The 26,974-nt window shown below is 46.6% G+C and overlaps 2 protein-coding genes and 1 long non-coding RNA gene across 5 annotated transcripts; 1 reads left to right on the forward strand and 2 right to left on the reverse strand.

Annotated features, from left to right (window-relative positions):
* Positions 1-10,713: 10,713 nt before the first annotated feature.
* LOC109369474 (phosphatidylinositol 3,4,5-trisphosphate 5-phosphatase 1-like) lies at positions 10,714-15,215 on the reverse strand. The gene is made up of 2 exons (XM_019619014.2): positions 14,892-15,215; positions 10,714-10,837 (listed from the first exon to the last, which is right to left on the reverse strand). The coding sequence occupies exons 1-2, from the start codon at positions 15,023-15,025 to the stop codon at positions 10,729-10,731; spliced, it is 243 nt and encodes an 80-aa protein (XP_019474559.1). The 5' UTR covers positions 15,026-15,215; the 3' UTR covers positions 10,714-10,728.
* Positions 15,216-19,879: 4,664 nt separating this feature from the next.
* NEU2 (neuraminidase 2) lies at positions 19,880-26,972 on the reverse strand. Of its 3 annotated transcripts, XM_010716584.2 has the most exons (3): positions 26,918-26,972; positions 22,214-22,418; positions 19,880-20,992 (listed from the first exon to the last, which is right to left on the reverse strand). In XM_010716584.2, the coding sequence occupies exons 2-3, from the start codon at positions 22,412-22,414 to the stop codon at positions 20,054-20,056; spliced, it is 1,140 nt and encodes a 379-aa protein (XP_010714886.1). In that variant the 5' UTR covers positions 22,415-22,418; positions 26,918-26,972; the 3' UTR covers positions 19,880-20,053. The 3 variants fall into 3 exon arrangements, with proteins under 3 accessions (XP_010714886.1, XP_031411007.1, XP_010714888.1); XM_031555147.1 differs by lacking the exon at positions 26,918-26,972 and having other exon boundaries at positions 22,214-22,858; XM_010716586.2 differs by lacking the exon at positions 26,918-26,972 and having other exon boundaries at positions 22,204-22,307.
* LOC109369475 lies at positions 20,999-26,974 on the forward strand. The gene is made up of 2 exons (XR_002118572.1): positions 20,999-21,201; positions 23,957-26,974. It is a non-coding gene; the product is annotated as an uncharacterized LOC109369475 (long non-coding RNA).

A 26,974-nucleotide genomic window follows, 5' to 3' on the forward strand; every position in this document is an offset into this window, starting at 1 on the left:
GAAAAAGAAAAAAAAAAAAATTCATAGGTTTCCTGTTTCAGCAAACAGTTGTCATGGATTGCCTGCTAGCTAGGAAGCCTGTGGGGCATCTTTACATTTCCTTTTGGCTCTCAAGGAGAAGTTTGGTTACTGTGCCAGAGATGAAAAATAGCTGCTTACATCAAAGAAAGGCTGTGCCATAGAGAGACGTGGTCATGGGCATGGTGCTGATGTGTCAGTGGATGGACTTATGGGTCTTAGAGGACTTTTCCAACCTTCTTATTTATAGATGAAATCTCATGTTGAGCAATTCATTTCACAGGAATGAGACCAGAGATAGGAATCACAGCTGGGAGAAACAGCTACTTCCCAAAATACAAGCCGCCCAGAAATGTACTCTATTTTGAAAGTAACACATGGGTAGGAAGAACATGGGTCTGGGAAGGGAGTGGGAAGGAAGAGGAGCACTGAGCAGCTGAGAAAAGTGGGGACCCTGTGACACAGAGGGTCAGGAAGGGGCTTCAGTAAGTGGTGGGACTCTGCGGGCTGGCAGGGGTGTGTGGACACTGGGCAGAGCTCAGTGAGAGGGGTCTTGGCGTGGAGCTGGGCAGAAGGGAAAGGATAAGGGCAGGAGGCCGAGGAACCTGGGCAAAGATGCTGGCAGGTAGCTCCCAAAAATGCGTGAATTCTGGGAGAATGGCAAAGCTCCTGGGAGATAGAAAAGCTGAGTAATGCTGGAGAGAATTGGAGGTGAATAGTCCCTGTCTCCTCTGAGACAGCCTTCTCCTGTTCTGCAGACAGCCTGGTCCCCATGCTTGGATTTGCTCACTCATGTTGCTTTTGTTACAGATGCCTCTTACATTTAAGACTTTGGGTGAGAACTCAGAAATCAGAAAAACTCTGGGGAAGTGAGCTTCAGAAGTTCTGAATGAATTACTGTTGGAAGGAAACGAGGAATTGCAATTTAAGAGCTATGCATTACTTCCAGATTGCGCTCCCGGCTGAAACATTGCAAACAAAAAAAAACTTAAGTTAAAATGAGAAAATAGAAAAGAAAATTGCTGCCTTTCTGTTCCTAAAATGAAACGGAAAGATATCATTGCATATTGCCTCTACCATGGGCTCCACCTCTTTATACATAGTACCAACTTAAGAGGTCCTGTACATGAATTACTGACACTGCATCACAATTCCTTTCTCATTATATGCATTAAAAATGGGAACATTAAGTGATTCTCACTCTTTCATACTAGGACACACAGAACATCTGTTAAAGCTCTGCACCTATTTCCTTGCTAGCTTGAAACAAGAGCATGAAATATGAATCCTCTTAGTGCCAACTGTAAGCAGGTCAAGCAGGTGCAAATGAGCATTCTTGCCTCTATTGCTAAGTGGAGACACATAACGATTTCAAATACAGTGCAAATCTAGTTAAAAACCTGAACTCTTTCCTAATCCGATTCTGGCCACAATAGCTATCATTTCTTCCCATCTGTAATTTCATGGAAAAGACTTGGGACGGTCTTTCCATTCTGCTCGCGCTGTGTTAACGGTTTAACACTTTCTACATACAGAACGTGAGCCCCATTTGAGTTAACCTTAAGAAGATCCTGTCGTATCTGCCACTTCTCATCTCCTCTGGCCCTGCAAGAGTTTTCATCTGTGTGATTCCACCCAGGCTTCATTCTGGCAGCCCAATGATCATCTACATTCACAGGTACAAAAATGCTCTCGTGGCAGAATTGGGACGTTTGCAAATTGAAATAATCTGTTGAAGAGAAAGGAGTTTTCAGCAGAGTACAAACTCTGCATCCTAAAGAATAACACGTGAGAAGTTCTAGAAAGTAAAGGACATACAGAAGTTACCTTGAACCGCCGTGATCCCACACTCAAATCCTGCTTCCATTCTGCTCTGGCACGCCACAATTCACACATGAAGCATGGCAATTGCCAAACACCTAACTAAAATAGTTAGGTACAAGATTTTAGGAACACCAAGTGGTTCATGGAGTGATTCGGGTTGGAAGGGACTTTTAAGATCACCTTGTTCCAGCCCCCTGCTGTAGGCAGGGACACCTCCCTCTAATCCATGTTTCTCACAGCCCCATCCAGCCTGGGGCCAGTTATAAAGTGCACCAGCACCACATACATGAGGTGGTCCTTCACACTAAACAACACATCCAAACTCAAGCTATCAGAAGGGATTTTATCAACACAGCACATTATGATCCAGCTTTTAACAAGAGACCCCTCCTGAGCGACTGAACCTTTCATAATTGCTCTGTGTTAGAACAAGGAAGATTTACAACAACAGCAAGCAAACTGTATGGCTCCACGATGGAACAGGAGGGGCTGGCTTCAAATTTAGCTACAGGGTGCATGTCTGCAGAGCCATGGGGATCCAAAGCAATTTTTAGCACTTCTGAAAGTGCGTGGGTAGAACTGAAGAAAAAGTTTTGGAGTACATTTCTTCTGTGTAATTTGAACACCAGCCTGGCGCTTTTTGGTTTCCTACTGAAAAGCATCAGCTCTTTGAGTCAAATGAAAATTTCCATTTTTGGCTCTTCAATAAGTATCTCAGCCCTAGTTGTTACCAAAAGAAGCCTGAAAACACAGGTTCTCAAAAGTCAGTGAGGCAACCAAAGGCAGCGAATTTAACAGCCATCATTTCCAAAGTTCCCAACTGCTCTTCAGTTTTTCCCACATTGGAAGGCAACCTCTTTGTTGCCCAAGGAGGTTGTGGATGCCCCATCCCTGGAGGCATTCAAGGCCAGGCTGGATGTGGCTCTGGGCAGCCTGGTCTGCTGGTTGGTGACCCTACACATAGCAGGGGGTTGAAATTAGACGATCGTTGTGGTCCTTTTCAACCCAGGCCATTCTAGGATTCTGTGATTCAATAAGTAACACCCCCAAGCAACACTGAATGGGGCTGGAAGTTCCACGAGAAGGAACTTTTCCCTGAAACAGGTGAAACGTGCATCTCCATCAGCTGTGCCAGCACAGATTGGTCCTGCACTACACTTTGGGTTGTCCTCTAAGCTATGTGGGCAGACAGTGGAGAACCCATAATCAGCTAATCAGCTCTCTGCCTTCCCTATTGTCTCTTATGCTGAATGGATCCCAGTTTCAACAGTCATCAAGCACTAAATATGACTGAGCTATGTAAAATATCCAGCGGAAAATTAAAAATAACACTAAAAAAGTTATTTACAACGCACCACAAGCGAGCATTGCAGGCAGAACATGCATGTAAAACAGCTGCATTCTCTATGTTATACTGCACCACTTTCTGGGATTGCATAATAAAAAACCATACAGTGATGCACAGATAAGCATGAGCATCTTAATGTGACAATTTCCTGTATTCTGCCAGCAACATTTCTCAGGCTTTTAGCTACAGCAATTGTTTTCTATTGTTGTGACATTTGGGCTGACCACTCGCTCTTTATTTCAAGGGATTACCCCTTGTTTCATTTACTTACTGCATGAGTAAGACCAAACTCATTAACGCTTTCACAGAACAACACTGCAGCAAAACTGCTCAGCAAGTTTGCAGGTGACACCAAGCCGAGCAGCTGGTACAGCAGAAAAAGGGATGCCATGCAGAGGGACGTGAAGCTTGAGACATGGAGCCACATGAACATAATGAGGTTCAACAAGGCCACGTGCAAGGAGTGCTGCACTTGGGTGGGGGCATCCAGCCCATGGCAGGGGTTGGGAGTGGGTGAGCCTTAAGGACCCTTCCAACCCAATCATCCTGTGATTGCACAAATCTAATCTGAAGAAGCACTCTCATTTAACAAAATCCACCACAAAACTAAATGCAAACAGGAATTCCTCAAATCTTCACCGTTTATGCTCTCCCTGAACAGCATCTCTGGGATAAAATCGGATGTGAAGCTGAATTTTTTTTTTAAGCTCTGCTCCCTGGAATTGGACACAACCCAATGTTTCTGTTTTTGCACATGCAGGGATGTGGCACTCAGTGAAGTTGAACTTCTGTAAAGGTAATGCAATGCCTTTGTGAAAACCAGCACTTTCTCTGCATATGGCTTCTATTGCAGTCAGTCACAAAGCACACCTTCTACTGACTGCGTCAGATCACTACATCCCTGCCAAGTTTGGAACATGAGGTCTGATCCAGAGATACCTGCAAACTGTAAGTCAGGCTCAACACAGAGCACTGCCAGCTCATGGCCAGCTTGGCTGTGCTTTGTCCATGAGGCTTTCTGATTCCAGCTTCGTTGGGCATTACTTCAGCACACTGGAAAAGGAAAGCTTTAGAAGAATGGAACCAGAAGAAGGGAACTGATTTCAGTGGAGAACCAAGATGGAAAACTGTCAGAAGTGATGACCTGAAACCAGAAGTTGGGCACCTTCTAGTAGTTCTCACTCAATTACCATCCATCCTTTCAAATACGCTTGCAGAAGTGGTTGATTTGGAATGAGAATATCTACAGGGGTGGGCAGAACTTCCTACACAGGGTTTGATGCTGGAGAAGGCTTCTGTGACATTGGAGACGGGCCATCGCTCCCAACCCCCAGCCAAAGTGTCAGGCCCATTTTTGTGCCAACAGCAAACTCAAGCACCCGTGTTTGTGTGCTCGTGTGTTCACAGCAGCACCTGAAAGATCCCATGGGGCAGCAAAGAGCAGCTGGGTGCGTGGCCGTGGGTGGTCAAAGACTTTTGAAAGGAAAATAAGGTGAAACTATTGCTCTTTTTGAACAAGAACTGCTGAACTGATTACTCTGTAACAGAACTAATCTTTACCTTCCAAATCTTAAAATATTTTGCAGCTATATTTTTTTTCAGGAAACTGGAAACGTTCTGAAAGGATTCAAACTCAACAAAAGCTGGATATGGTTTGTTTGTATGAAGAATTTTGTATACCAAGGGATTCAGCAGGAGGAATGAGCATGTTTCAGGAAATACCTCGTGTTTTCTTATTAAATCTGCTTCTTTCTGTGTTTTTTTTTTTTAAGCCTGCAAAATGCATTATGTTTATTCCTACCTCAGATGCAACAGCGGAAAGAACATTTTCCTTGTATAAACAGATTTGGATACACTGCAGGGACAAAGCACACAGATTCTGCTAAGCTCTGAGTGCCAATTAATTTCAGTCCCGCGTTTCAAGAGTGTAAAGAGTTCTACAAATTGATCCAGAATCAACGTTGGAAGATATTCAAACTGGAGTTGTTTTCAGCAACAAAGTACAGCTTAACATAATTAAATTACATATTTGAGCATGGTAGAAATGCGTTTCCCCTATGTTTCAAGGGATCCTGCTCCTAATTATTCTCTGATTGTCCACTCGTCCCTTGTTTCTATGCAAGAAAAGTGATCATCCTAATTACAGCTCAGCATTTCAGTGCCAACAGAGTTCCACAGAAGCAGAAAGTTTTCTGTGTAATCGATGGTATTGCCCAAGTAATTCAGGTAAACTCAGTTCCATTTTCAGCATTAATTTTCCTTAAAGTACCATTATGGTACTTGCAGAATATCACCCTACAGAAATACTCCATCCAAACACCCTACCATCCTTCGAGCAATGCTGCTTCTCCCTTCCCTCGTCTTGCAGCAGTGCAGGTGCAGCTGTCCTGCTGCGGTCCCCTGGGATGCAGCCACACACACTGGCAGCACACCAGCCCACAGCCACACAACCCTGCCCACCAGCACACACCTGGTGGCTGTTCAGGCAGAGCTGCACGCCCCTGGTGGGATGCTTTAACGCCTCCTGCCTTTCAATTGACGCAGGAGGGATTCAACAGCACCCAGTGCCTCTCAGCTGCAAGCAGACCATGGATGTCTTAATGTCTCCATGCTGCCTGCAAGGCAGACTTGTGCCTGCCCTGTCCTCCCAGAGCCCGTAAAGCTTTGATACCAGTCTGAGTCGGTACAAAGTAAGGCCTTGTATGTAATACAGAACCATAGAACCACAGAATGGTTGAGCTGGAAAGGACCTCAAAGATCCCCCAGCCCCAACCCTTGCCATTGCTCCCCCACCAGCTCAGGCTGCCCAGGGCCCATCCAGCCTGGCCCTGAGCAGCCCCAGGGATGGGGCACCCACACTGCTCTTGGCAGCAGTGCCAGGGCCTCACCGCCCTCTGAGTAAAGAATTTCCTCCTCAAATCTAATCTAAATCTCTAGTCTTTTAGTTTAAAGCCATTCCCCATCCTATCACTATCAGACCGTGTAAAAAGTCAGTCTTCCTCCTGCTCATAAGTTCCCCTCGAGCACTGGAAAGAATAAGTATAATGCACAGCTGGCAGCAGAAGCTCTAAGAAGTTGCAGAGTCGTGAAGGTGTTCACATCACCCAAAGGATCATGCTTTGCATTATCTCCCACTCAAACCAGCTTAACTGCAGTTTCCAAGTAGACGGCTTTCGATCAGACACAGATGGATGAACAGACTCCAAAGCAAACCACAAAATCCCTACCACAGAAAAACCCTTTCTTGGCCTCAGCTGTCACAGCAGCACACCAATTTACAGTACAGTATCAAAGAAAGGGACAAAAACCCCAAAAGCTTTGCCCCTCTCTGCAAGGGGCCCACAAGGGAGCAGGTGCTGCACGTGCCACAAGAGCCACAAACTGCTTCTGACGTTGGTGACAACAGCAGTGACACCAGGAACTGACCTCAGCTCGTGCTCTTATCAGATTGTGCTGGCAGGATGGGCAGCTGTGTGAATGTCTGCTCACAGAGAGCAGGTTAGCATGCCGGATGGAGCTTTTACACCGAGCTCCACCCTGCAGGACTCACTGAAAGCAGGATAAATTCCCTCCCAGAGGCCAGGACAGCACTGCAGATGGTGATGGAGACCAGCAGCCCTCTCACTGCACGTCCCTGCCTGTCTCAGGCAGAGGACATTGGTCTTTCTGACATATTTAGCCAACCCATATACCAACAGAGTGGAAATCCGGACATTTTCCCCAAAATGTGTTTCTAGAGGTGGGTTGGAAGGGAAACCCTTTATCAGCCCTCCTGCTTTCTGGGAGCCCACGCTGCAAGGACAGCAGTAACCTACAGCTTCAGTGTCAGTTGTGTGCAGTGAGTCACCACCACTGGGCTGCCTCGCACTGCTTGCACTGCACTGCTCGTTTCCTGTTGCACGCAGCCTTCTGGCAGAACTGAGAACATTACCAGCAAAGAGGAGGGGAAAAAAAAAAAAGAAAGAAAAAGAAGGTTCGATGATCACTAGGTGTAAAACTGTACTGCCAGAGCACCTATCATTCTCACTGAAGTCAGCAAAAACTACAAGCAAATAGGGTCAGGTCCTCTTTTTGCAGCAAGCAGTAAGTCTAAGTACAGCATAGAAAACCTCTGCAGCAACGGTGATTTCTAGCACAGATGTGCACAGAATGCTGAGCTGGCACCAGAGCAATCAACATCTCATCTATGCACAAAGCAGAGCGCAGGGAGATGTGAGCAGACCACTGCCAGGGAGCTGGGAAGCTACTGCACTCTGGGAAGGTGAAGTGGAAAGAAAGAGGCAGGCAGTGACCTTCAAAACAGGGGTGTTTTCCATACTGTCATACAGTCTCTCACACAGTGTGAGAAGACGGCGGCTTGCCATGACTTCTTCTGACATCAAAGTATTCCATGGAAATTGCCAAGCCCTGAAGCAGGACAAAAAAAAAAGAAAAAGAAAAAGAAGGGGACCAGAGCTGCTCCTTTAGAGAGCGGGCTGCTCTCCTGCCTTAGCCAGGTTCTCTGGTGGAACATTGCCATCTGTCCACCAGGACTTCTTCACCCCACCAACCTTCCCACCAAGCATTGCAAGGTCAGTGCCTGATCCTGCAGACCTGGCCCACCAAGTGCTATCACCTGTTACATGTAGGCACAATCCTAGACACAGAAACCTATTTCTTCCTCAGTGACTACAGAGGTACAAACTCAGCTTTAACTACACGCAGCTGAAAGAGAGGAGATGAATGCTGATGTACACATACATTTCCCGGGCCTAGGAAAGCCAGCAGAGAACACTGTTTAAAATTAGTTTTGATAGCCCAATCCTCCTTAACAAATTAGGACTTAATTCCCTGTTAGAAAAAAAGGAAACAGTAGCACTCTCCCTGGTTGAGACGCCAACCAAGATACCAAGGAATTCAGGTTGAGAAGTGATGAGAGTCCCATCAGCTCAACAGATACATGGGGCACTAAGTGACAAGCGTAGGAAAGGTTTACCCTCAGTGAATCCACATGGCAAGAACTGACCACAGATGCCTGGCTTAGAGTGACCGAGTTGGGTGTTAGTTTGGACTTGTTATTTCCAAGGTTTCCTTTGCTACTCCTGCACTCTTCGCACAGTTATGAGCAGGCTCACCCAGTTACCAAACTTCCAACAATTCTGCATTAACTATGAGCAAGGGAAAGTCCTATCTGTTCCTACAAAGCACCCCAGAGGTTCTTCCCAAAGATGGGCAGGGAGCAGCTATGCTATCACAGGGGCAGCATGTTGCCACCCTGACATCCCTGCCCCCAGGCTGCTGTGCTACTGTACGGCTTCTGCTCCCTTCCTGTTTGCGGCTGGTGAGACACTGCAGGCTAGCAGATAGATCTTGATGACTAATTGTTCTCAGGCTGGGACAAAGATCTCTATTCGCTGTAACAGATCCTCTGTTGCAAGGATTTTTGTCCTCCCGCCCCCTCTTCCCTAAGTAAGTTTTCATTGGCAGGATGCAGGTTGGATTCATCCAAGCTGTGGATCTGTTTGCCCGTATCTGGATGTCTCAGGTAACGGAAGGAGGAAACTCAATAGCCCCAGGGAAAGAAGAGGGGGGACAAAAACTCGATGACTGTAACCACTACAGATGTGGTTACAGTCAGACTGTGGTACAGATATGGCAGGCAAGAGGTGTGCCAGCCCTGGCCATGCTGACTGCTGTACGGCTGCTGCAGTGCAGAAAGTTAATGGCAGCTCACACTGCATGTCACAAAATGCTGGAGAGATGTATGCAAATATTTTTTCATCAGTTTGAATGCAAAACCACGCACCTCTGAATGCAAAAATGTGCACCTCCCCTTCTGCCACCTGTACTGAAAAGTGAATTCAACCATGTAAGCAATAGCACGGAGCATCATTCCACTAGGCTCATTAGACCAGGCTCTAATTAAGAAAAGACCATTGAAATCTATTCACCAATACCCAGAAAATGCAAAATAACTTGCAGCCTTAAAGTGGAAAAAAAATACGCCAAAGAGTAGCAGAGGGAGAGCTGTCATGTCACCAGTGCTGCACGTGTAGCTGTCATTTCACACATCTCCTGAACCTGCTCTCAGCATGAAAAGCGACTGACAGACACCACCTGGATCTGGACAGGAAGGAGCTGCAGGAAGGAGCATTGTGCAAGCAGAAAAGGTCACACTGCACGATCAGAGCCCCTGTTTGGAGCCGGGCTGACCACAGGATTTAGTACTGCAACTCTCCTGTGCCTTTTTTTATTATTTTAAACCCAGAAAAGAGAAGGATCTAGTGATTGCTGTGCCTATATACTACTTGGTCTGGTTCAGTAGGATTTCATTTTTAATGGACTTTTTGCAAAATGTTTAACTCTTCCTATTTAGCAGCTTTCACATCCTTACACAGGAGAACCGTTCTTCCAAAATACATTCTTTAATATGCACAAAACACTTTTTGTCTCTTACAGAACATAACAGACAAGTAAGCAAAGCTGTCTGGCCCAACAACATACCAAGAAAAGCAGCCAACAACAAGAAATCTGTAAGCCTCAATTACAACCCAAGTCTCTCTCTTGCAGAAGCAGCCAGCCCCCTGTGTTGTGCCTTCCCAACATGAGTTAACAACACCCTTTATTTAGCCCACCCCTGATATTAAACCCAGAGCCCCAGGTAAGCCAAAGGTACCACCACACCTCTGCATCACACACAAGAGAAATTCCTCACAATCGGACCACAAATGTCAAGAGAATCATATAAATCAGTTCGATTGCATTTCTGGTAGACTGCATTTCCTTAAAAAATCTAGTGGATTTCAAAAGTTTTCACTCAGAAAGACCCAGCGGAGACCTAATATTGCTGAATTCACTGGCAGTCCAATAATCTCTTCCCAGAAATGATGAGGATACCATTAATTGTAGCAGCAGCAGAATGAAATCACACCTCCAGCTCATTCATAAATCTTGACCAGCACTTGAGCTGCCCATTGCTACAGCAGAACAAAACACTGATTCCTCATGGCTGCAGTGCTTTTGAACAATCATAGGTCTGTCCTGAATAACAAGGCAGACTGGTGCAGATGGGTAGCACAGGTATCTCCATTCATTCCCTATAATATCCATGCCCCCTTCTCAGGGCTGTAAGAGACCATACCCACCCCTCAGTGTTTCATGGTCTAGATTGCCATGGCAATGGCACAAGGCCTGAGAGGTGATAAGGAAGGGAAAGTGGCTCGCTTGCAATCCTACAGCAGAACAGGAATAAAATGAAGATGTGAAACTCCTGCCCTCGGTCCTGGTACCTCTTGTATCCTGAGGCTACAACTCAGTTTGCATTTTCTGAATGTAAGTCAACTGTGTGGTGATTTTGGGATGAAAAGATCCACAATGTCCTGACCAGAAGCCAGCTGCAGGGGAAAAGATATTCCCTAAACTGAGGTTTTCAGTTACCTATAACATGGCAGTGCCACTGGACTGGAGACCAGCACTATGCTGGCGTGGGGCACTAGTTTCCCTCCCTATGTCCTATTCTCCTAGCGTTAGAACCATTGTGAAAAACACAGCAAGTAATACTAAGTGCATCTTCGTGGGACTGAATGATTCACAGCGTGGCTTACCTGGACAATCAGCTTCTTTTCTTTATCAGGCAGAATTCGGTAGGTATAAACGCAGTTCCGAAACCTGGAACAGATCAGAGGAGATGCTGTTAAATTGCCCCCAGAGGGAATTAATTGCACCATAACACCCCTCCCCATGAGAGGAGGTACTGCAATGTCCCTGGACACATAGATAGCTTCATGCAAAAGGGTTTTAAACATTTCTCTCCATTTCCCTCAAGCCTCCAAAGTAACATCAGCTGTAACTATTGTTTTGTCCCAGTTACCTTCAATTACATTTTTATTTAAGGGAGGATAGAAGAGGCTTTTGCCCAGTGGAGTGTCACATCAATGTGCAAGAGCCCAAAGGCAAGGAAGGAAAGCCTTAGCAGGACTGTAATGTGGTAAGCAAGACGTTCCTCAGCAGCTGCTGAGCTCTGTGGAGCTTTCAGGGAAAAGTGGCTGAAAAATAGACTTTTACCTTTTCTCCAGTGAACAACAGATTGTTCAAACCCTTCAAGCTACCTGCAAAGTGTTCTGTTAAAACACACGATATGGCTTTAAGCCAACGAATGATGCTAGTTTCAACCCATTCCTCTCAAAGGAAAACCTGGAATCCATTATCAGAGCCTCCTTGCCTGTATCAGAGCCACTGCATTACCCTCAGGAACATCGTGAAATGTGGGCTGAGGTCAGCCCTCCAGCTAGGGAGATCAGTGAAACAACCACATCTCTTCTACAATAACACAGATACACTTTTCAGAATCAATCCAGGTAAGAGAGAGAAAGAGAGACCACCAGGATTGTAGGAAGTCACAAAAAGCAATTGCAGATTAAATTATTCACAAATCAGAGCTGACTTTTCTTGGGTGTTTGGAGGATTTGCTCATGTATCCATACGAACCTCTTTCTAATGGCATCAATGGCCAAGAACACAGAACTGCCCGCAGAGCTTCAGTAAGAAATGCAATAGCATCCCATAGGCACCTGCTCATCCACAGCTGAGGAGCTGCTGTACCAGGGAGCTGGAAGAAGCCATGGACACAATCCTGAGCACCTTAGGACTGCCACAACTCTGCTCATTTCACAGAGCCAGAGGAGGGTATGCCCCCAGGGAGGTTATAGGTTTTGGTTTTATCTGCCAATGCAGTTCTCTTACATCATTTCCTCCTTCTGATACGCAAACAGGGCTAAGCAGAACTGCTCATGCAGCTGATGAGAGAAAACCTTTGTGAGTGGAGATTATGGAACTGATAAACAAACCAGCTTAATGGTGCTTGTGTCAGAGAAGGACCCTCCATGCAAGTTCCCATCACACAGGGTCTTATGAGGCAGCTGGTGTAACACTTACCAAGAGATTGCAGCTGGAGTAGTAGAAAAGCAAGCCAAGAGCTGCTGGGTAAGATAGGATCAAGGAGGAGCACTTTGTAGGATCAAACACGGGTCCCCTGTAGCAGCCCCCTAGCTTAGTGCATGTGGATGGAGAAGGCTGTGCTGTGTACTTCATTTTCAGCCCTCAGCCTTTGCCTCCTCAGCATCCCAACTGCCAGGCTGCATGGCCCCAATTGCTCCCACATTTCAGGTCCTCCCTAGAGACTGGGTACAAGTTCAGAATTGCCTTATTGCTGCTCAGCCTGGCTGCGTGTATATGTGTGGGGTGGGGTAAATACAACATCTGCCTGAGCTTATACATGTCCCCACATACTTTCTGATGTTTGCTCCATCAGCCAGCTAGCAGAAGAAAGGGGACAAGGCTTGTGCTTTCCCTTTCCTCTCCTACTGACCCTCATGCACGGGTGACGATGCTGTACTGAAAACATATTGGAACACGTTGGATCCCAACCACAAGGAGGTCTGTCTAAGCATCCTGTGAGAGATGCCATCCCCTCAGGGTGCTGGAAATGGTACCTCCAAGGAACAGTCCTCCTGGAGGAACCCAAAGCTGCACCTAAGGCTGTGAGCTCTTCTCTAAAAGCACTGCTGCTCCATGAGTTGGCAAGACTAACTGTCCGGGCTCAGAGAAAACGAGGAGGAAAGTGCCCTCACTTCTTGCCTTTTATGGGGCAGCGTGACCAGCAGAAAGAGCGGAGGACAGCAGAGCTGGGGGAGGAGCATTCCCTGCTCTCTGCTGAGCTCAGCACTGCTGCTGTCAGTTTTAGAGGAGGCAGGAGGGGCTCTGAAAATGCCTGCGGATACCCCTCCCTTACTGGTCCACATCTACACAAGCCCTATTTTCCCAAAGCAGCTCTTCAAGAAAAATCACTACTTCGATCTATAAGATAACAATCATGATTTTGCTGGATGCTAACAGATCTGTACAACACTTCTTTTTCCAGTCAAATTTCACAGGGTTTTGTTTTCCTTACCTATGCACAGTGACTTTCAACATAATCCCCTTTTTGTGACAGCCTCCCATTCCACCTCTTTCTCTCACCTTGTGTCCAGCCTTTCCATTCTTCAGACAGGAGTGACCAAAGCACTGCCAACACCTTCCAGTCAATAACACAGCTGAAACCCACACATCTCCGAGGAATTTTCCAGCTTCAGGAAAGCTGTGTGCTTTGTCAGGATGAAATTCAGAGGGAAAGACTTATTCACTGCCTTTAACCCTTTCTGTCCACAAACTAACTGCAGGCCAGAGTCAGGGGAAAGGATGTTACTTATGCTGACAGCAGTCTGTGAGCCGTTTCTAGATGCTGAGCTGCTGCTGATAGACCCGGCTGCTCTTGGCTGACAAAGCTGGGTGCTCCCTGTTTCTTTAATCAAACCATTCATGTTGGCCACCTCAGAATGGATTTAAAAACATAACCTTTGGCTCCCGGCTCAGAAAATCCTGGTCATTATATTGTTCCTATTTCCTGATCCCATGTCTCTCAAGCCACAAAGGCTTTCAAAGTTGGCTGCAAAAACATTTACAATGGAAAAACTTATGCAAATGCACGTTAGCAGACATTTTTACAGCACCTTCCCTTTCTGCAGTCTCCACCACGCTTTGTAAAGACATCCTTTGTGTGTGTGTGTGCTAGTTACAAAGCAAAGCATTTGTACAAAAAATGCTCAATGGAAGCGGCTGTCTATTCCAGTAAAATGTTCCCTGGGCAACTTGTGCCCTCAGCCCTCATCAGAACACGCATGCAGATGGAGAAGCTGCCCAGCCCCATGCGTTCTGCCAGAGACAGCCCTCGGCAGCAGCATGTGGTGTCACCAGAAGCCTGACCTCAGAGACAAGCAGTTAGACCAGGGTTATAAACGGCATCACCGCCTCCACTGCTGCAAGAAACGTGCTTTCAGAAAGAAGCTATACTGGGAAACCTACTCGTAGTTTCACGGGCAGAAGGGGGGAAATAAGTTGTTATTAATCCAACAACAAGGATTTGACAGGCAGAACAGGGTCTACAGAGGCTCCTGTGATCTCTCCAAAGCAGAGAGTGACTGCCTTATTCCCTGTAATGCCAAGTTCAGTCCTCAGACTTTGCTTGCTGCCTTCAGCCTCCTCTGGCCCTACAAACCCAGGGCAGGTGACCCTCTCTCTGGTGCTCAGCCCCAACCCAAACGCAGTGGTCAGGGCTGCCAGTGCATCTCTCCTCTTCCTATTTCCTACATGACAGTATTTACCCCATGAGCCATGTTGCCGGGGCAGGCAGACTCACTGCTGTGCTGAGTGCATCGTGCTCTGCTCCACGGACTTTTTCACGCCATTTGCTGAATGGGACCCAGCACCGTGCAGGGTGCTGGGTTAAACACACGCTGAACCAGCGCAAGAACGTGTCTCAGAGGGACCGAGCTCGGCGTTTGTGTTGTTACATGTAAATACATGACCCAAGGAGCAACCAGGCTCTCAGAAGTCAAGAGGTTCTTTTATCTCAAAGTGCAGCGACGTTTCCTTCGACTGTCCTTCTGGATCAGGGGCAAGAGCAGTGCAAAAAGTACAGCAGCAGAAGAGCCTGCGTTTGTTCAGCCAGCTCCCAACCCTACCCTATGGCCAGCAGGTGAAAACCAGCCATGCTTTGCCGGGCTGCGCCTTCCTAGGAGCACAGTGGCTGTTAGGGTGCAGGGGGTAACCCTGCTCCAGGGGGTAACCCCTCCATGAGCAGGGACAAAAGTGCCCGCGTGAAGCGCCAAGTTGAAAGTGTACTTACAGCACGCAGAGTGCATACGCCGAAGCAATGGACTCGCTGGCCCGCACAAGGAAGCTGCCATCCTTGCCTACTTTGGAGAGCAGGTCTTCGGCTTTGGAGCGAGTGATGTTGCCGTGGTACCAGCACTGATCCATGGCTGCAGCTGGAGGAAACCAGAATGCCAGTACAAGAGCTGCCAGAGCTGCCTCTGTGTCTGTGTGTAACGATCAGGCAGCTCCAGCTCACCAGCTTCCTGTTTCAGTAGTGCAGAGAGGGAAAGGAAACTCGGCCGCGGAGAACTTCCTCAACTCAAACAGCTCAGAGAGTGAGCATGACACGTTCCTGCAGCCCCTGCTCTCTCTCCATGCTGCAACAGAAGTGACTGGTGAGCCCACATTCCCTGCCCTGCCTTTCATGTCTCTGTATTCTGTACCAAAACCCTACATGGGGGTCCCTCCTGCTCCCCCAGGAGCATTCAGTCCCACAGGCATTGGTGGTCCACCTTCCTATTTACGTCTCTTGCCAGACCCTCTGTGTTTCCATCTTTTTTCTGTCCGTCAGTCCTACCTGTGACAGGTCTTCATGGGGAACAAATAAATCCCAGACTGGCTTGAAAACAACCTGTGCATTAGGATCCTTAGCAACAACTGCCTCATTCCTGCATTGTCCAGTCCTCGCATCTAGCTAGGGATTCAGCAAGGCACTTGAAAGATCCAAATAGTAATAATAACGATAACAATAATAAATTGTCTCCATATGCCTCTGTGCACAAAAGCAAAGCAAGATTTGTTTTGGGAGTTATTGACCAAAGCTCCCTGTCTGCCGCTGTGAGACAGGCTTAAAGGTCCTTCCAACTCTAAATCGCCAAAGGTGGGACAGAGCAAAGTAATTTTTGGCAACCTGCGTCATAGAGGAGAACTGGGACTTTCACTTCCCTTTTCTTTGTCTGTACATCTGTCTCTTGTCTAGGCTCTGTGCTGCATGCTCAGCGCTGCATCTCCAAGGGAAAGCAACAAGGCATGCTTGCAACAAGCAACAGTGTGGCTGCAGGAGCACTGCTTACACGGCAACTTTGGTTGCATCTCCTCCAGCTGCTCTGCCTGTGAAGGCAGTGCTTCTGCTCACCCACATTTGAGCCGTAATCCAAAGCAGCAGCTGAATGGGACTGTGTGTCAGGGGAGTCCCCACGCAAAGCACACACAGCTCTGCACAGCCTTCAGCTCCCAGAGCCAGAAGTGCTGTGGATCACACACAGCATACAGGAGGGCTGCCCTCTCACACAGCAGGCAGAAGAAAGCAAAACCACTATCTGTGGGCATTGAGCAGGAGATGGAAGCAGCACAGCCCAGCATCCATCCCTCTCCGCCTTCCTGGCACTTTCAGTTTTCCAGACATTGACTCTACAGCATCCAGCTTGATCTCAGCTGCTGGGATTAAACTGAGTGCATTGGCAATTCAGAACTGCGCAACCCTGCTAAATGGGCAGAACTGCAATATGCAGGGCTTCCTGTCCACGCTGAGAAAGCACTGTCTGCAGACCAAAATTAGCTCAGCAGGACCTGCCCTGCAGCTTCACTCAGACCTACACTGGCTTTACAAGGCAGACTCCCACACTGCCTAAGTAAAGTCTGACATTGAATGCTATGAAGTAACTCCGAATGGACAATAGCTGTGAAGGTGCAGTGTGGGTGCAAACCCTATTCTCCCTGCTGAGAAGAGTATGTGTGTATTGCAAAGAGGTTGCGTAGCTCCTCTGATGCTCCTGCCTGGCCACAGTGTGCTGCTAGCCTCCCCCATGACCCCTCTTTGGGATGCCTGATGCTCACAGCAGCTTCTTTGGAGCACTGTCGTAGCAGGAAGCAGAATGGCTCTGAATGTCAAACAGCTGCTTGGCCTTATAGTGCTCTCCATGTGATGGATCCATATGATGACACAGTGGACAGAGCTGATGTACAGAATGAGTACTGCTGGAAGGACACTATCCTTGCAGAGCTTCTGATCTACTGTAAGTTAACACAAGGTAACAGAGAAACACAAGTCCTGGTCAATCAGCTGAAGGACAGATCAACTGGTTTCCCATCCATCCCTCACTGACTTCAGCTTTTAGGACACTGCAGCTATTTATTTCAAACATGTGCATCCCTGCCCAAACACATTCAACTAGCTTACTGGAGACATCAACAAGGGGATGGGATCCAAATGCACACAACGCTTATGGCTAAGGCGTGCAGGTTGTGTATTTCTAAAGAAAGCACAGGACAGCTGCTCAAAAAGTGCATCCTAATCCCCTAACACAAAGAGCTCTGTGATCCCTAGTGGCTCAAGTGCAGCACTGCCTGAAGAGGAAATGGCATCTAACTTCCATCTCACAGTGCTTACTTGTGAACGGTGCAGTGCTGGAGAATGACTGATCCTTGTGTGGTCAGAGTACATAGGCATGCACATCCTGAACTATCAGCAGCCTTATTCCCAAAGGACAGCAGTCTGTCCCACACGGAGTCAAGAGACTGTTCAGCAAGTACTTCTTTCTCCTCACATCTGTGTTGGAGAAGGCTGGTGAGCAGATCTGAGGATGAAGAGGGTAGAGAAGGAGAGTAGAACTGTTTGCAGTGCAGTGATCACATCCAGGGAATACAGTACACATGGTGATGCTACAGGTGTAGCCTGCAAGTTTTCACAAGGAATAGGGTGCACTTCAAATAGCTGTACTGTCAGCCCACAGCTGGGATAAAGAGCTTTCCTTCTAAAACAAAAGAATAACGGATACAACTGTCAGGCAAATTCAACCCAGACTCAACAGTAGCTATACGATAACTGCAGCAGCAGTATTTCACTTAAACTCACATCAGAGAATGAGGCCAAAGCCAAAGCACTGAGACACAATATGATGGCTAATCAAAAATTACACTGCTCACAGTCTACGAATGGAGCAAACATTATTTTTTCCCACGCTGGCACGTTATTCCAAGCTTTCTCTCAGACACTGCAATCAATACTTTATCTGACCAGTGCTTGCCATAGATGGCTGGGCAGTATTCTATCATCTGGCTGCAAACTCCCCAGCCTGCCCAGAGCCAGTGCATAAATATTGCCCGTAGCAGCACTCAAAATCCTACCCGTATCCAGGCCGCGTAGTTCTTCAATAATAGCACTGCTGTGCTTGACCACATGAAAAATGCCCAGCAAAGGTATTTTCACATCAGGAAACAAAAGGATTTCTTAGTATGCCTGACACGGGAAGCTGAATTAAGACACGGGAAGCTGAATTAATAGGAGAGCTGTTAGCTTCGCTGAAGTCTAACTACAGCATTCCATCACTAGGCACCAACAGGCTCCTGGTCACTAAAGTGTATTCAAACTCTAGCCTACATCTAAAAACCAGATGAATAATAGTCATTAAGTATTGGTTCATTGAACCACTGCGTGCTTTGCTGCTTCTGCAACCCAGCACATTACTGACCTGCTGCTTGGGAAGGGCTCAAGAAATTGTAGGTATATTTGGCAAGGCCACAAGATCTCGTCACTCCTTTGATACTTGCAGCTTCCAGGTACCCTGAAACAAACCTAGACGAATGAGAAGAACCAGGAGACCTTCTTTTTCTGTCTCTGAAAACTATAAGTAATGAACAGCAAAGGGGGATGCTGAGAAAGCAGAGGCTCACATACCTAAGCAGCGACAGTGCAAAGGACTCTGCAGGACCTGCTAGAGCTCCCCAAAGCAGATGAGAACTCTGTGAAAAGGAGGTATTTTTCTGCAACAGTAGAGCAAACAAATGTTTTCCTTGGGGCTGTTCCACACGTGCACACACACAAAACACAGCAATCAGCAAACAAGCTCAGGCTGGTTTGGAAATAATTTTTCCAGAGGCACGAGCAAAGCTGCCCTGGCTCCACGCACTGCCCTTCAGAACTATTCACTTCTGGTCACCTGTCTGCTCACAGTATATTGCCTCCTTCCAAACCTCAATGTAGACTCAGAATAGTCTCTCTCTTAAAAATTTGGACTGTTCCCTTCCACAAACTGCTGAAGATCTGTCTACTCTTGAAAGCCTTCCAGCTGAAGCACTCCCATGCTCCTCTGACATTTACATCTTTGCCATTTTCTGGAAGCAAGGCAACGTTATTTGTTTCACACGCTGCCCCATGGCTGGTAATACCCTATAATAACAGCCGTGCTTGCAAGACGTTGGGTTGTCAGAGATAAGAGCAGTTACCACATGGATCATAGCTTAGCACTTCCATTAGAAAGACCAGCAAGTATTTCCCCTCCTGACTATAAATTGGGAGCTCCCTCTGCAGACCTGTCCTGACCCTGCAGTTCTGTTAGTGCCATTTCTGCCATCTGCCCGTGGGGCTGGGGGTGCTGCATAGGCCCCACTCTCACAGTCTGTGCAAAGGGAACCACTGAAACACACAAGGCTGTGGTTTTGGTACACGTGAGAATCTGTAGTTACCAACTGCAGCGCAAGCAAAAGGGCAAATAAGCAAGAACATACAGCATGGGAAGTAAGGAGAAGGCAAAGTTATGAAGAAGTCCCTAAGGAGCCTGGGAACTCAGCAAGCAAACCCCAAATCCAGTACAGAAGCAGGCTGGGAACATTTCAAGACGATGGCATTCCACAGCCTCCCTGGAAGCAGAAGGCAGCCAGCCCTGCCAATAGAAGACTGGATGGAGCTGTCAGCAAGCACTGCAACTGCAAGGAGGAGTGCACCCAACAAGAGTCAGAGCAGTTTTCTGAAGGTATCAGCATACGCAGGGCAGTATGCCGTGTCCTCTGCAGCACTTTTGCCACCACTTGTAAGTACAGCTCAGCATAAAATAGCTGCCCTCCATTCCCATGCAGTCCCTGAGCTATCATCACGTGCATCTCTATTCAAGCCTACTGGAAGCCTTAAGGCGAAACCCCTGGTATGAAGGCCATGCTTACCTTCAGCATGTGATTTTTAAGATGGCAGCCAAAGGGAAGGACGAGAAGAGGAACAGGCAATAGAAAACAAGACCAAACATGTTTAGTTTTAGCATGTTTAATAGACTTTGTGATGTACGCATGCTACAAGACAATGCCTAGCTGGCAGTGTGGGAAGAATACAAAAATTCTTTTTGCTGAAAGATGAGAGCTGATAGTGAAAAGAGCATCAGCAAAGGTGGTTTTCAGAAGAACCCCAATGAAAAGGCTCGAGACTCAGAACTCAGAAGGGAAGGCTTGCTTCAAAGTGAACATTACAAAAATTATCTCTTCACACTGTTTATGGATCCCATATTCAAAGAGGCAAGAGAACAAGGGTGAGCCATCTGGCCCAATCCCCATGTACTGCAGATCTGAGTAAGCACACAAACCCTTGAAGAGGATGCTTGGCTTTGTCCAGTGTGCTGGATTTAAAGGGCTTTTGTTGAGGTAAATTCCTAAATCTCTTCGGCCCTTTGGGTCTGCAGGATGAGTGTACAGCAACCAGCTATCTTGGCACCAGACATCAGGGGGAGGAGGGAAGGCAACAATACTTCCATGACATCCAGAAGGAGGCTCTACAAGCTTTTCGACCCGCTGGCCTTCCTCAAAATCCACCCCGTCATTGTAGCTGACAGCCTGGATCCTCGCTCCCTTGTTAGTCCTCGCGTTGCAGTAGAGCACATCCCTGCCACAGTGGTGTATCTCAGCTACCTGGCACTCCCCTGCGCTCTGTTTTCCCACAAAGTTCCCCATCTCCCACGTCATCCCATGGTCAGAGCTGATGAAGCAGAAGGCGTAAGAGACTGGGTAATGCTTAGGGTCAAGGATACGAAAGGCATAGGCAGGAATCACAAGGCTCCGGGCCTCGTTGGACAGCTGTAATCCATGACCTGGTCCCACTGCAAAAGTGGCCCAGTTCTTGTACTCTGTGCTGATAGTACTCTCGGTGATATCCTGGACGGGGCTCCACGTGTGTCCTTGGTCCATGCTAGTGACATAGCAGAGACGTACCAGGTTGATCTTTGTCCTGAGCTGGTGGTGCTCAGAGATCTTTCCTGGGACAGCTATGAAGAACAGGATCAGATTCCCCGAGACCTCATCATAAACAGGACAGGGATTCATGGATCGGTGACCTTCCAGCTGTGCACTGACAATGGTCTCCATGCCGCTCCACTGCCAAGGCAGAGTGAAGAGAGACAAGAGTGAAACAAATACATCCAGGTTACAGCGTAAGGACGCTCAGATCAAGTTACAGAAGAGCTTGAGAACAACCGAGGAGAATTAAGTCTGGAGATAGAGTATGAAACAGGCATCACCAGATGTAAATTAAAAGAAATTAAGATTACTCGGATGATGCAAGATTCACACACTTTACCAAACAGGTGAGCTATGTCCTTTTTAAATTACTACTCGTTGAAGAGCTGATAACTGCATCTCAATGCTGTAGGTGTCTGATGACACTTTAACAAACAAACAAAAAAAACCAACAGAGTAGTTGAATTGTAAGAAATTCTCACGAATATAGATATGACACAGACATGCCAGGGTTAAACATGCCTGTAGACACTTTGCTCTGTTAGTGCTTCTCAGGAAGTCAGCTAGATAACAGAGCCCTCTTCAAACATACAGCACACTGATAAATCCAGTTACATTCAGACTCCTACTCCCCCATTTTGAGTGTTACCTAAATGATACAATACTGCAGGTGCAGTTAGAGGCTGCTTCTGCTAGGCAGACTCCAGCTCTTAAAGGATTGTTATTGTTAATGTTAAAGGATTACTGTTCTCTGATAAAGAATTGAGTTAGAAAAAGACACTTTTTTCCCCCCCTTTAATGCATTTGCAAATGCAAGAAATGATTATAAATAGAGTATCCACCACCCCCAGTCACCCAGCAAGATAACTGTTAACAATAACAACAACTGGTAGATTAATAAGGTAGCCCATTCGCTGGCACAGACAAACCAGATGACACTCTTTTGCGTGGGGAGACTAGCTGTTCCCAATTGTTTTTTAAACCAGAAATTAGTTCTAGGAAGATGAATTAAAAAAAAAAAAAAAATAGCCAGCGATTGCTAATTCACTGCTCTCTGTGACGCTCCTCGTTTCTGCTTCCTTTCCACATCTCTGCAACTGCAGCAGGACTTGTGCCCTATGTCTCTCTCTGTTCCTGCTTCTCTGCTTCTACTACAGCTGCCCCACTTAATTTCCCCAACTATTGGGCAATCATGAGGTTGAATCCCAGCAGCTATAAAAGTAAATGCATTACTCATAGGCTATAATTGAGCAGGAGATCTGTTTAACTACAGTGGAGAGGGCAGATACATTCAAGTCCTTTGGGAGCAGGGTAGCAGTATAGCTGAACAGTCTCCTCTGTTTCCTTACCAACTGGTACCTGAACATGGTGTCTGCCTGGGCTGTAAGTGCCTCTGCGCATCACTATGAGCTTGGCATGCTCATCCACCACATCCTCTCGTTCCTCAGCAAATGCCAGGATGATGCTGAAACGTGGCAGGTAGAGCAGGGCTGGAATTCGATAGCTCCACGTGCCATTCCGGAACAACACCTCTTGCTTGAGGACAGGAAACGAAGCCATCGTGCTAAGGGAATGAGACAGAAATGCATTGCATTTTAACCCATGCTCAGCCCAGCAGAGTACAACAGGAACAGATCCCACCACTTCTTGCCCTCCTTGATCTTTGCTCTTCCTGCTCAGTGTGTTCTGACACGCACTGAAACGTCATTTCTGCTGCTTTCAGTTTCATGCTCTTCTGAAGAGGAGCCACATGTTGCACAGCAGTCAGCAACACAGACCAGGCTTTCTCCAGAAACTGCCTGGTTAATCTTACTGGAGTAAAGTAAGCTCTCTAAACACAGTAAATGAAAAAGCCGCCTGTGGTTTGTTTCTTCTTAATGAAATTCACAAGCTGAGATCTTTGTGGGTTTGCTTTGTAATTCAAAAGACTGACAACGATCAGACATTTTAGCATTTTCCCCTCTGAAAAGCATGATTGCCTTTGTTGGTGGTGTTTCCAAAACCCAGAACAGAACTAATGCTTTGCCAAACATGAACTTTGAGCCCCATAAAAACAGGTCACTGAAGCAATCTCCGGCCCTAGCTATGCCTCTATTTAAGGATAGTAAGCACAGAGCATGGAAAAAGAAGGAAAACATCCTCTCCCAAAAGATCACAAACAGTCTGAAAGATGTCAGCCAGCTGCGTCTAAGCTGAGAGCGCCAGGCAAAGCCCAAGGCACAACAAGAGAATTTATGGACTGGGTACTGCAGGTTTCTAATTGGGACAGGCCACTGTATGCCTGAAACATTATATGCTTTGCTGAAACAACATATGCTTTGGAAACAAAGAGATCAGCAGTATGGAGCTACGAATGGGTAAGGCATCAGGAGGGACTTTTGGTCCGGTGAGACTCTTCATCCGTACAGCAAGTAAGAAGTTTAGGGAGCAAGACAATCACAGAATGGCTTAGCTTGGAGAGGACCTTACAGCCCACCCAGTCCCAACCCCTGCCATGGGCTGGCTGCCCCCCACCAGCCTGGCCCTGAGCATCTCCAGGGATGGGCACCCACACTTCTCTGGGCAGCAGTGCCAGGGTCTCACTGCTCTCTTCCTCTCCTTCGATCCACTCAGCTTTCTGTCCTGTCTCACCAAACCTCTCTTGGGAACTGATTTATCCTGGCAAAAACCCACTAGCTAAAGGGAATTATGTTTAAGCAGAGGGGAGGCGAAAAGGAAAACAGAAAGAAGTCTCTCATATGATGGACCAGAAACTGAAGGCATGAAAACCCTGTGCTCAGCATAGATGTCAGAGAGATGGGGAATAAAATGAAAACAATTTTTTTTTTTTTAAAGGGGAAAAAAAAGGAAAAGAAAATCAGGCCTTAGATCTCTGACGCATTGAGTGGGTAGGATGGCAGGGATAAGATGACAATACACTATGAGTAAGAAATTAAAATGCCTCCTACCTCAGTTGAGACAAGACTTGCAATGCCGCCTTGAGCACTGAAAATTCTCTGAGATTTAGATAAATAGGAAAGTGCTGTAGTGGTTTTTGGGTGTGCATCACATCCTCACGTTTCTGAAGGCTGTCTTGATAACTCAGGATCTGCACTGTTTCAGCTAAAGCCAGCTGTACAGACCGGAGCCAGCCACAGCCCCATCGCTGCTCAGATGCAAAGCCACACGGGAGAGAACTATCTCAATGGAATACTACTCCCTCCTCATTGCCACTCACAGTACATCAGAGCAGCTACTATACAGAAGCATTACCAGGGATCTCATCTCAGCTCTCCATACAACATGGAAGGAAAAAAGGAAGACCTTCCTAGGATAAATAACGGTGTTGCTCATTGCATAGCAGCACGGGTCTGGCTACTCATACAGACTGCAGCCATGGCTGTGTTCTCGTGGTTCCTGAAACAGAAGTTCACCAGAGCACCTCCAGGCTATTTAAAGGGAGATTATTTCAAGAGATATTAGTCAGCCTATCTAGTGCAGCACAGGTTCCATAACATTCCCGCTCATAGTGCCGTTCTGATATTGTAATCTTTTTGCAGGGCAGGGCAAGAGGGAGGGGGAAAAAAAAAAAAAAAAGGGATGAAAAATAAACAGTGGCAGAGATGTAGGCTACACCCATACGTTCTTGATGCAGAGCTGGGAAACCAGTGCCACAGAGGCTGTGCTGCAGCTCAGGGGCAGAGAAGCCTAAGGGAGCCAAGTCCCTCCTGCACCGTCCTGCCATCTGCAGGCAGCTCTGCACCGTGCCCTTCGCCCCTGCGCTGAGAGATGCTCGGTGAGGATGCTGCAATATTCATCTTTTCCTCTGATTGCCAAACAGGGAGCGAGGGAAGGTGGGATGTTAAAAGGCTGTAAATGGCTGCCATAGAAACAAGCCCAGGGTTCCTGGACACAGCACTTGCAACTGCAGTTGAGGAAAATACTAGGATTACATGACTTTTCCATCTATCCAGAGATTAAATAGGTGTGTGTGTGTACACATCTACACACATTTATGTACACACATCCTGTATGTAGGGAGTATATTAACTCTGTACACATATACACACATACAACACATCCATCTTCCATCTTTTTCGTTAATACACTTAAAAAAAAAATCAGTATTAAGTTTCTTCTGTCTTCTCCATTGGCGGATCATCCAGCAGAGATAGAGTCACAACAGCCTGAGTTACACAGAATTAAAGAGATGCAGAATCTTAAAACAGCCTAGGGCTATTGATATACATACAAAAAGAACAAAAACTTGTGCTGCTTTAGCTACTGTCCAGCCAGTTGAAAAATAATTCATCTTTCTCTTGACCTCTACCCATTCTCAAAGGTAAAAGTGCCAGCTATACTCAGATCGTGATCAGGACAGTCAGAGAGTCACGGGGCGTGTTCAGAAGCTCAGACTCCAGCACTGCAGCAGTTCACATCAGACGGGCCAGTCTATGAAATTGCCAGGGGATGCACCCTTGAGAATTGCTCTGTTCAGGGCACTGATATCGACCTGCAGTTCCTCTCCAAAGCACCAGGGAAGCTGCTGCCCTGAGTGCCCCATCTCCAGGTAGATGTGGGCAGACAGAGAAAGAAGTGCATGGTGAGAAAAAGGGGGAGTTAAGCTGGAGAAAACCATTACTCAGAACTTGCAAGTTATACAGCTGCAATGATTTCCACAGAGGAGACTTTTTCCAGTGTGCCAGAAGAGTCAAAATAAATAGCAGTGGGCTACAAAGTGAATCTGTGATGGATGTGAGGCCCAGAATGAGCCTGAGCAGCAGAAAGGAGTAGGTGCTGGTAGTCCCCAAGAGTGAGTATTTGTCCTTCCACTCAGTCCTCCAAGGCAGCTCATGTGGTTCCTTGGTGGTAGTTTGTTATTGTTTTGTTTGTTTTAAATATAGGGGAGAATTGGCCCTCGTGTGCTTATTTGCTTTAACCCTCTCCAAGAAAAGTGACTAATAAGGATAACATTACCATTGGCTTCAGCTTCTGTTAAAAACCTATCCTTAACACGTTCAGATCCAAGAAGAAATGACAGTATGTTTGCTCCTGCAGGAATCCGGACAGGGCCCAAACAAACACACACACAAACCTATTGGGAGAGACTGGGGAAAGGCACAAGGAACAAAAGAACCTGAAGCTCAAAACTCAACGAAAATTCTGCTTTTCAACACAGGCACAAGAAGCCAAGTCCTGCCCTTCAGTATCAGACCTGGACTTTCAGTGTTTTCCATATAGGAGCATAGAAGTCAGCCAAGCACTATCCTAAAATACTTTTTTTGTTTCATTTAAATGAAAAAGAAACACTTCAGTTGGGATACTGCACAGATGGGGATCAGGAGAAGCCATGTTCTTGTTGTACAGGGCTAAGAAATAGTAGCCCCAGCCTGCTTCCAAAATACTACACAGTGCATTTCAATCTGCAAGCCTTCCCTCCTAATTAAATGGAATGACTGTACCTATTTCTACTGAAACTCAGCAGCAGGGAGCTCTAGTTCCAGCCTCCTCCTTATACCAGGTCCTAACTAAATCTAGGACGTAGGTACTCTTTACAAGCCAGGCAGCACCAACATGTCAGCCTCAATATCAAGTCAGAAGGAAACGTTATCAGCGAGACCAGTCAAACAATAGATCTTAAACAAAAGGCTCTTTCCAACATTCAGAATTCAAGACTTAAAGGCACTTTAAGGAGTTACTTTAATCCAGCTGTCAACTGCATCAAACCTTTTAACTACGCTAGAAACAGAAAGTTTTTCTTGTAGCATGAGCTTCATGCCATACTTAGAAGGGGATTTTTAGCCTTCTCGGAAGATGCTTTCCTAAACAATCCATCAAGTTCTGCTTTCAAAACTTAGCTCAGCCTGGCAACAGCTCCTGTGCTTTATAACACAGGTTTTCTCAGCAGAACAGAGGAATTACATGAAGCAGCTTTGTTTTTTCTTAGCATATGTTTGTTTGGTGGAGGACTGCACACACTCCTACCTGAACCTCCAAAATGTTGTATTTACCTTTTTACTCCCAGCAATACCCGCCGTTATGCAGAGAATAAAGAGGGGGAAAAGGAAAAAGAAAAGGAAATACCTCTCTTCACTTTGTGCCTCCTGGAAGTCACGTCAAAGGTAAAAGGGGAAAAAAAAA

This window comes from Meleagris gallopavo, chromosome 11 (genome assembly GCF_000146605.3).
Source record: "Meleagris gallopavo isolate NT-WF06-2002-E0010 breed Aviagen turkey brand Nicholas breeding stock chromosome 11, Turkey_5.1, whole genome shotgun sequence".
In the NCBI taxonomy this organism is placed as follows: domain Eukaryota; kingdom Metazoa; phylum Chordata; class Aves; order Galliformes; family Phasianidae; genus Meleagris; species Meleagris gallopavo.

Bases quoted from the DNA above. Each gene is read 5' to 3' on its own strand.
- LOC109369474 (XM_019619014.2), bottom strand. From the start codon at position 15,025: ATGGATCAGTGCTGGTACCACGGCAACATCACTCGCTCCAAAGCCGAA. The intron at 10,838-14,891 runs GTAAGTACACTT...GATCTGTTCCAG, and splicing joins GCGTATGCACTCTGCGTGCT to GTTTCGGAACTGCGTTTATA.
- NEU2 (XM_010716584.2), bottom strand. From the start codon at position 22,414: ATGGCTTCGTTTCCTGTCCTCAAGCAAGAGGTGTTGTTCCGGAATGGC. The intron at 20,993-22,213 runs GTACCAGTTGGT...CTGCCTTGGCAG, and splicing joins CAGGCAGACACCATGTTCAG to TGGAGCGGCATGGAGACCAT.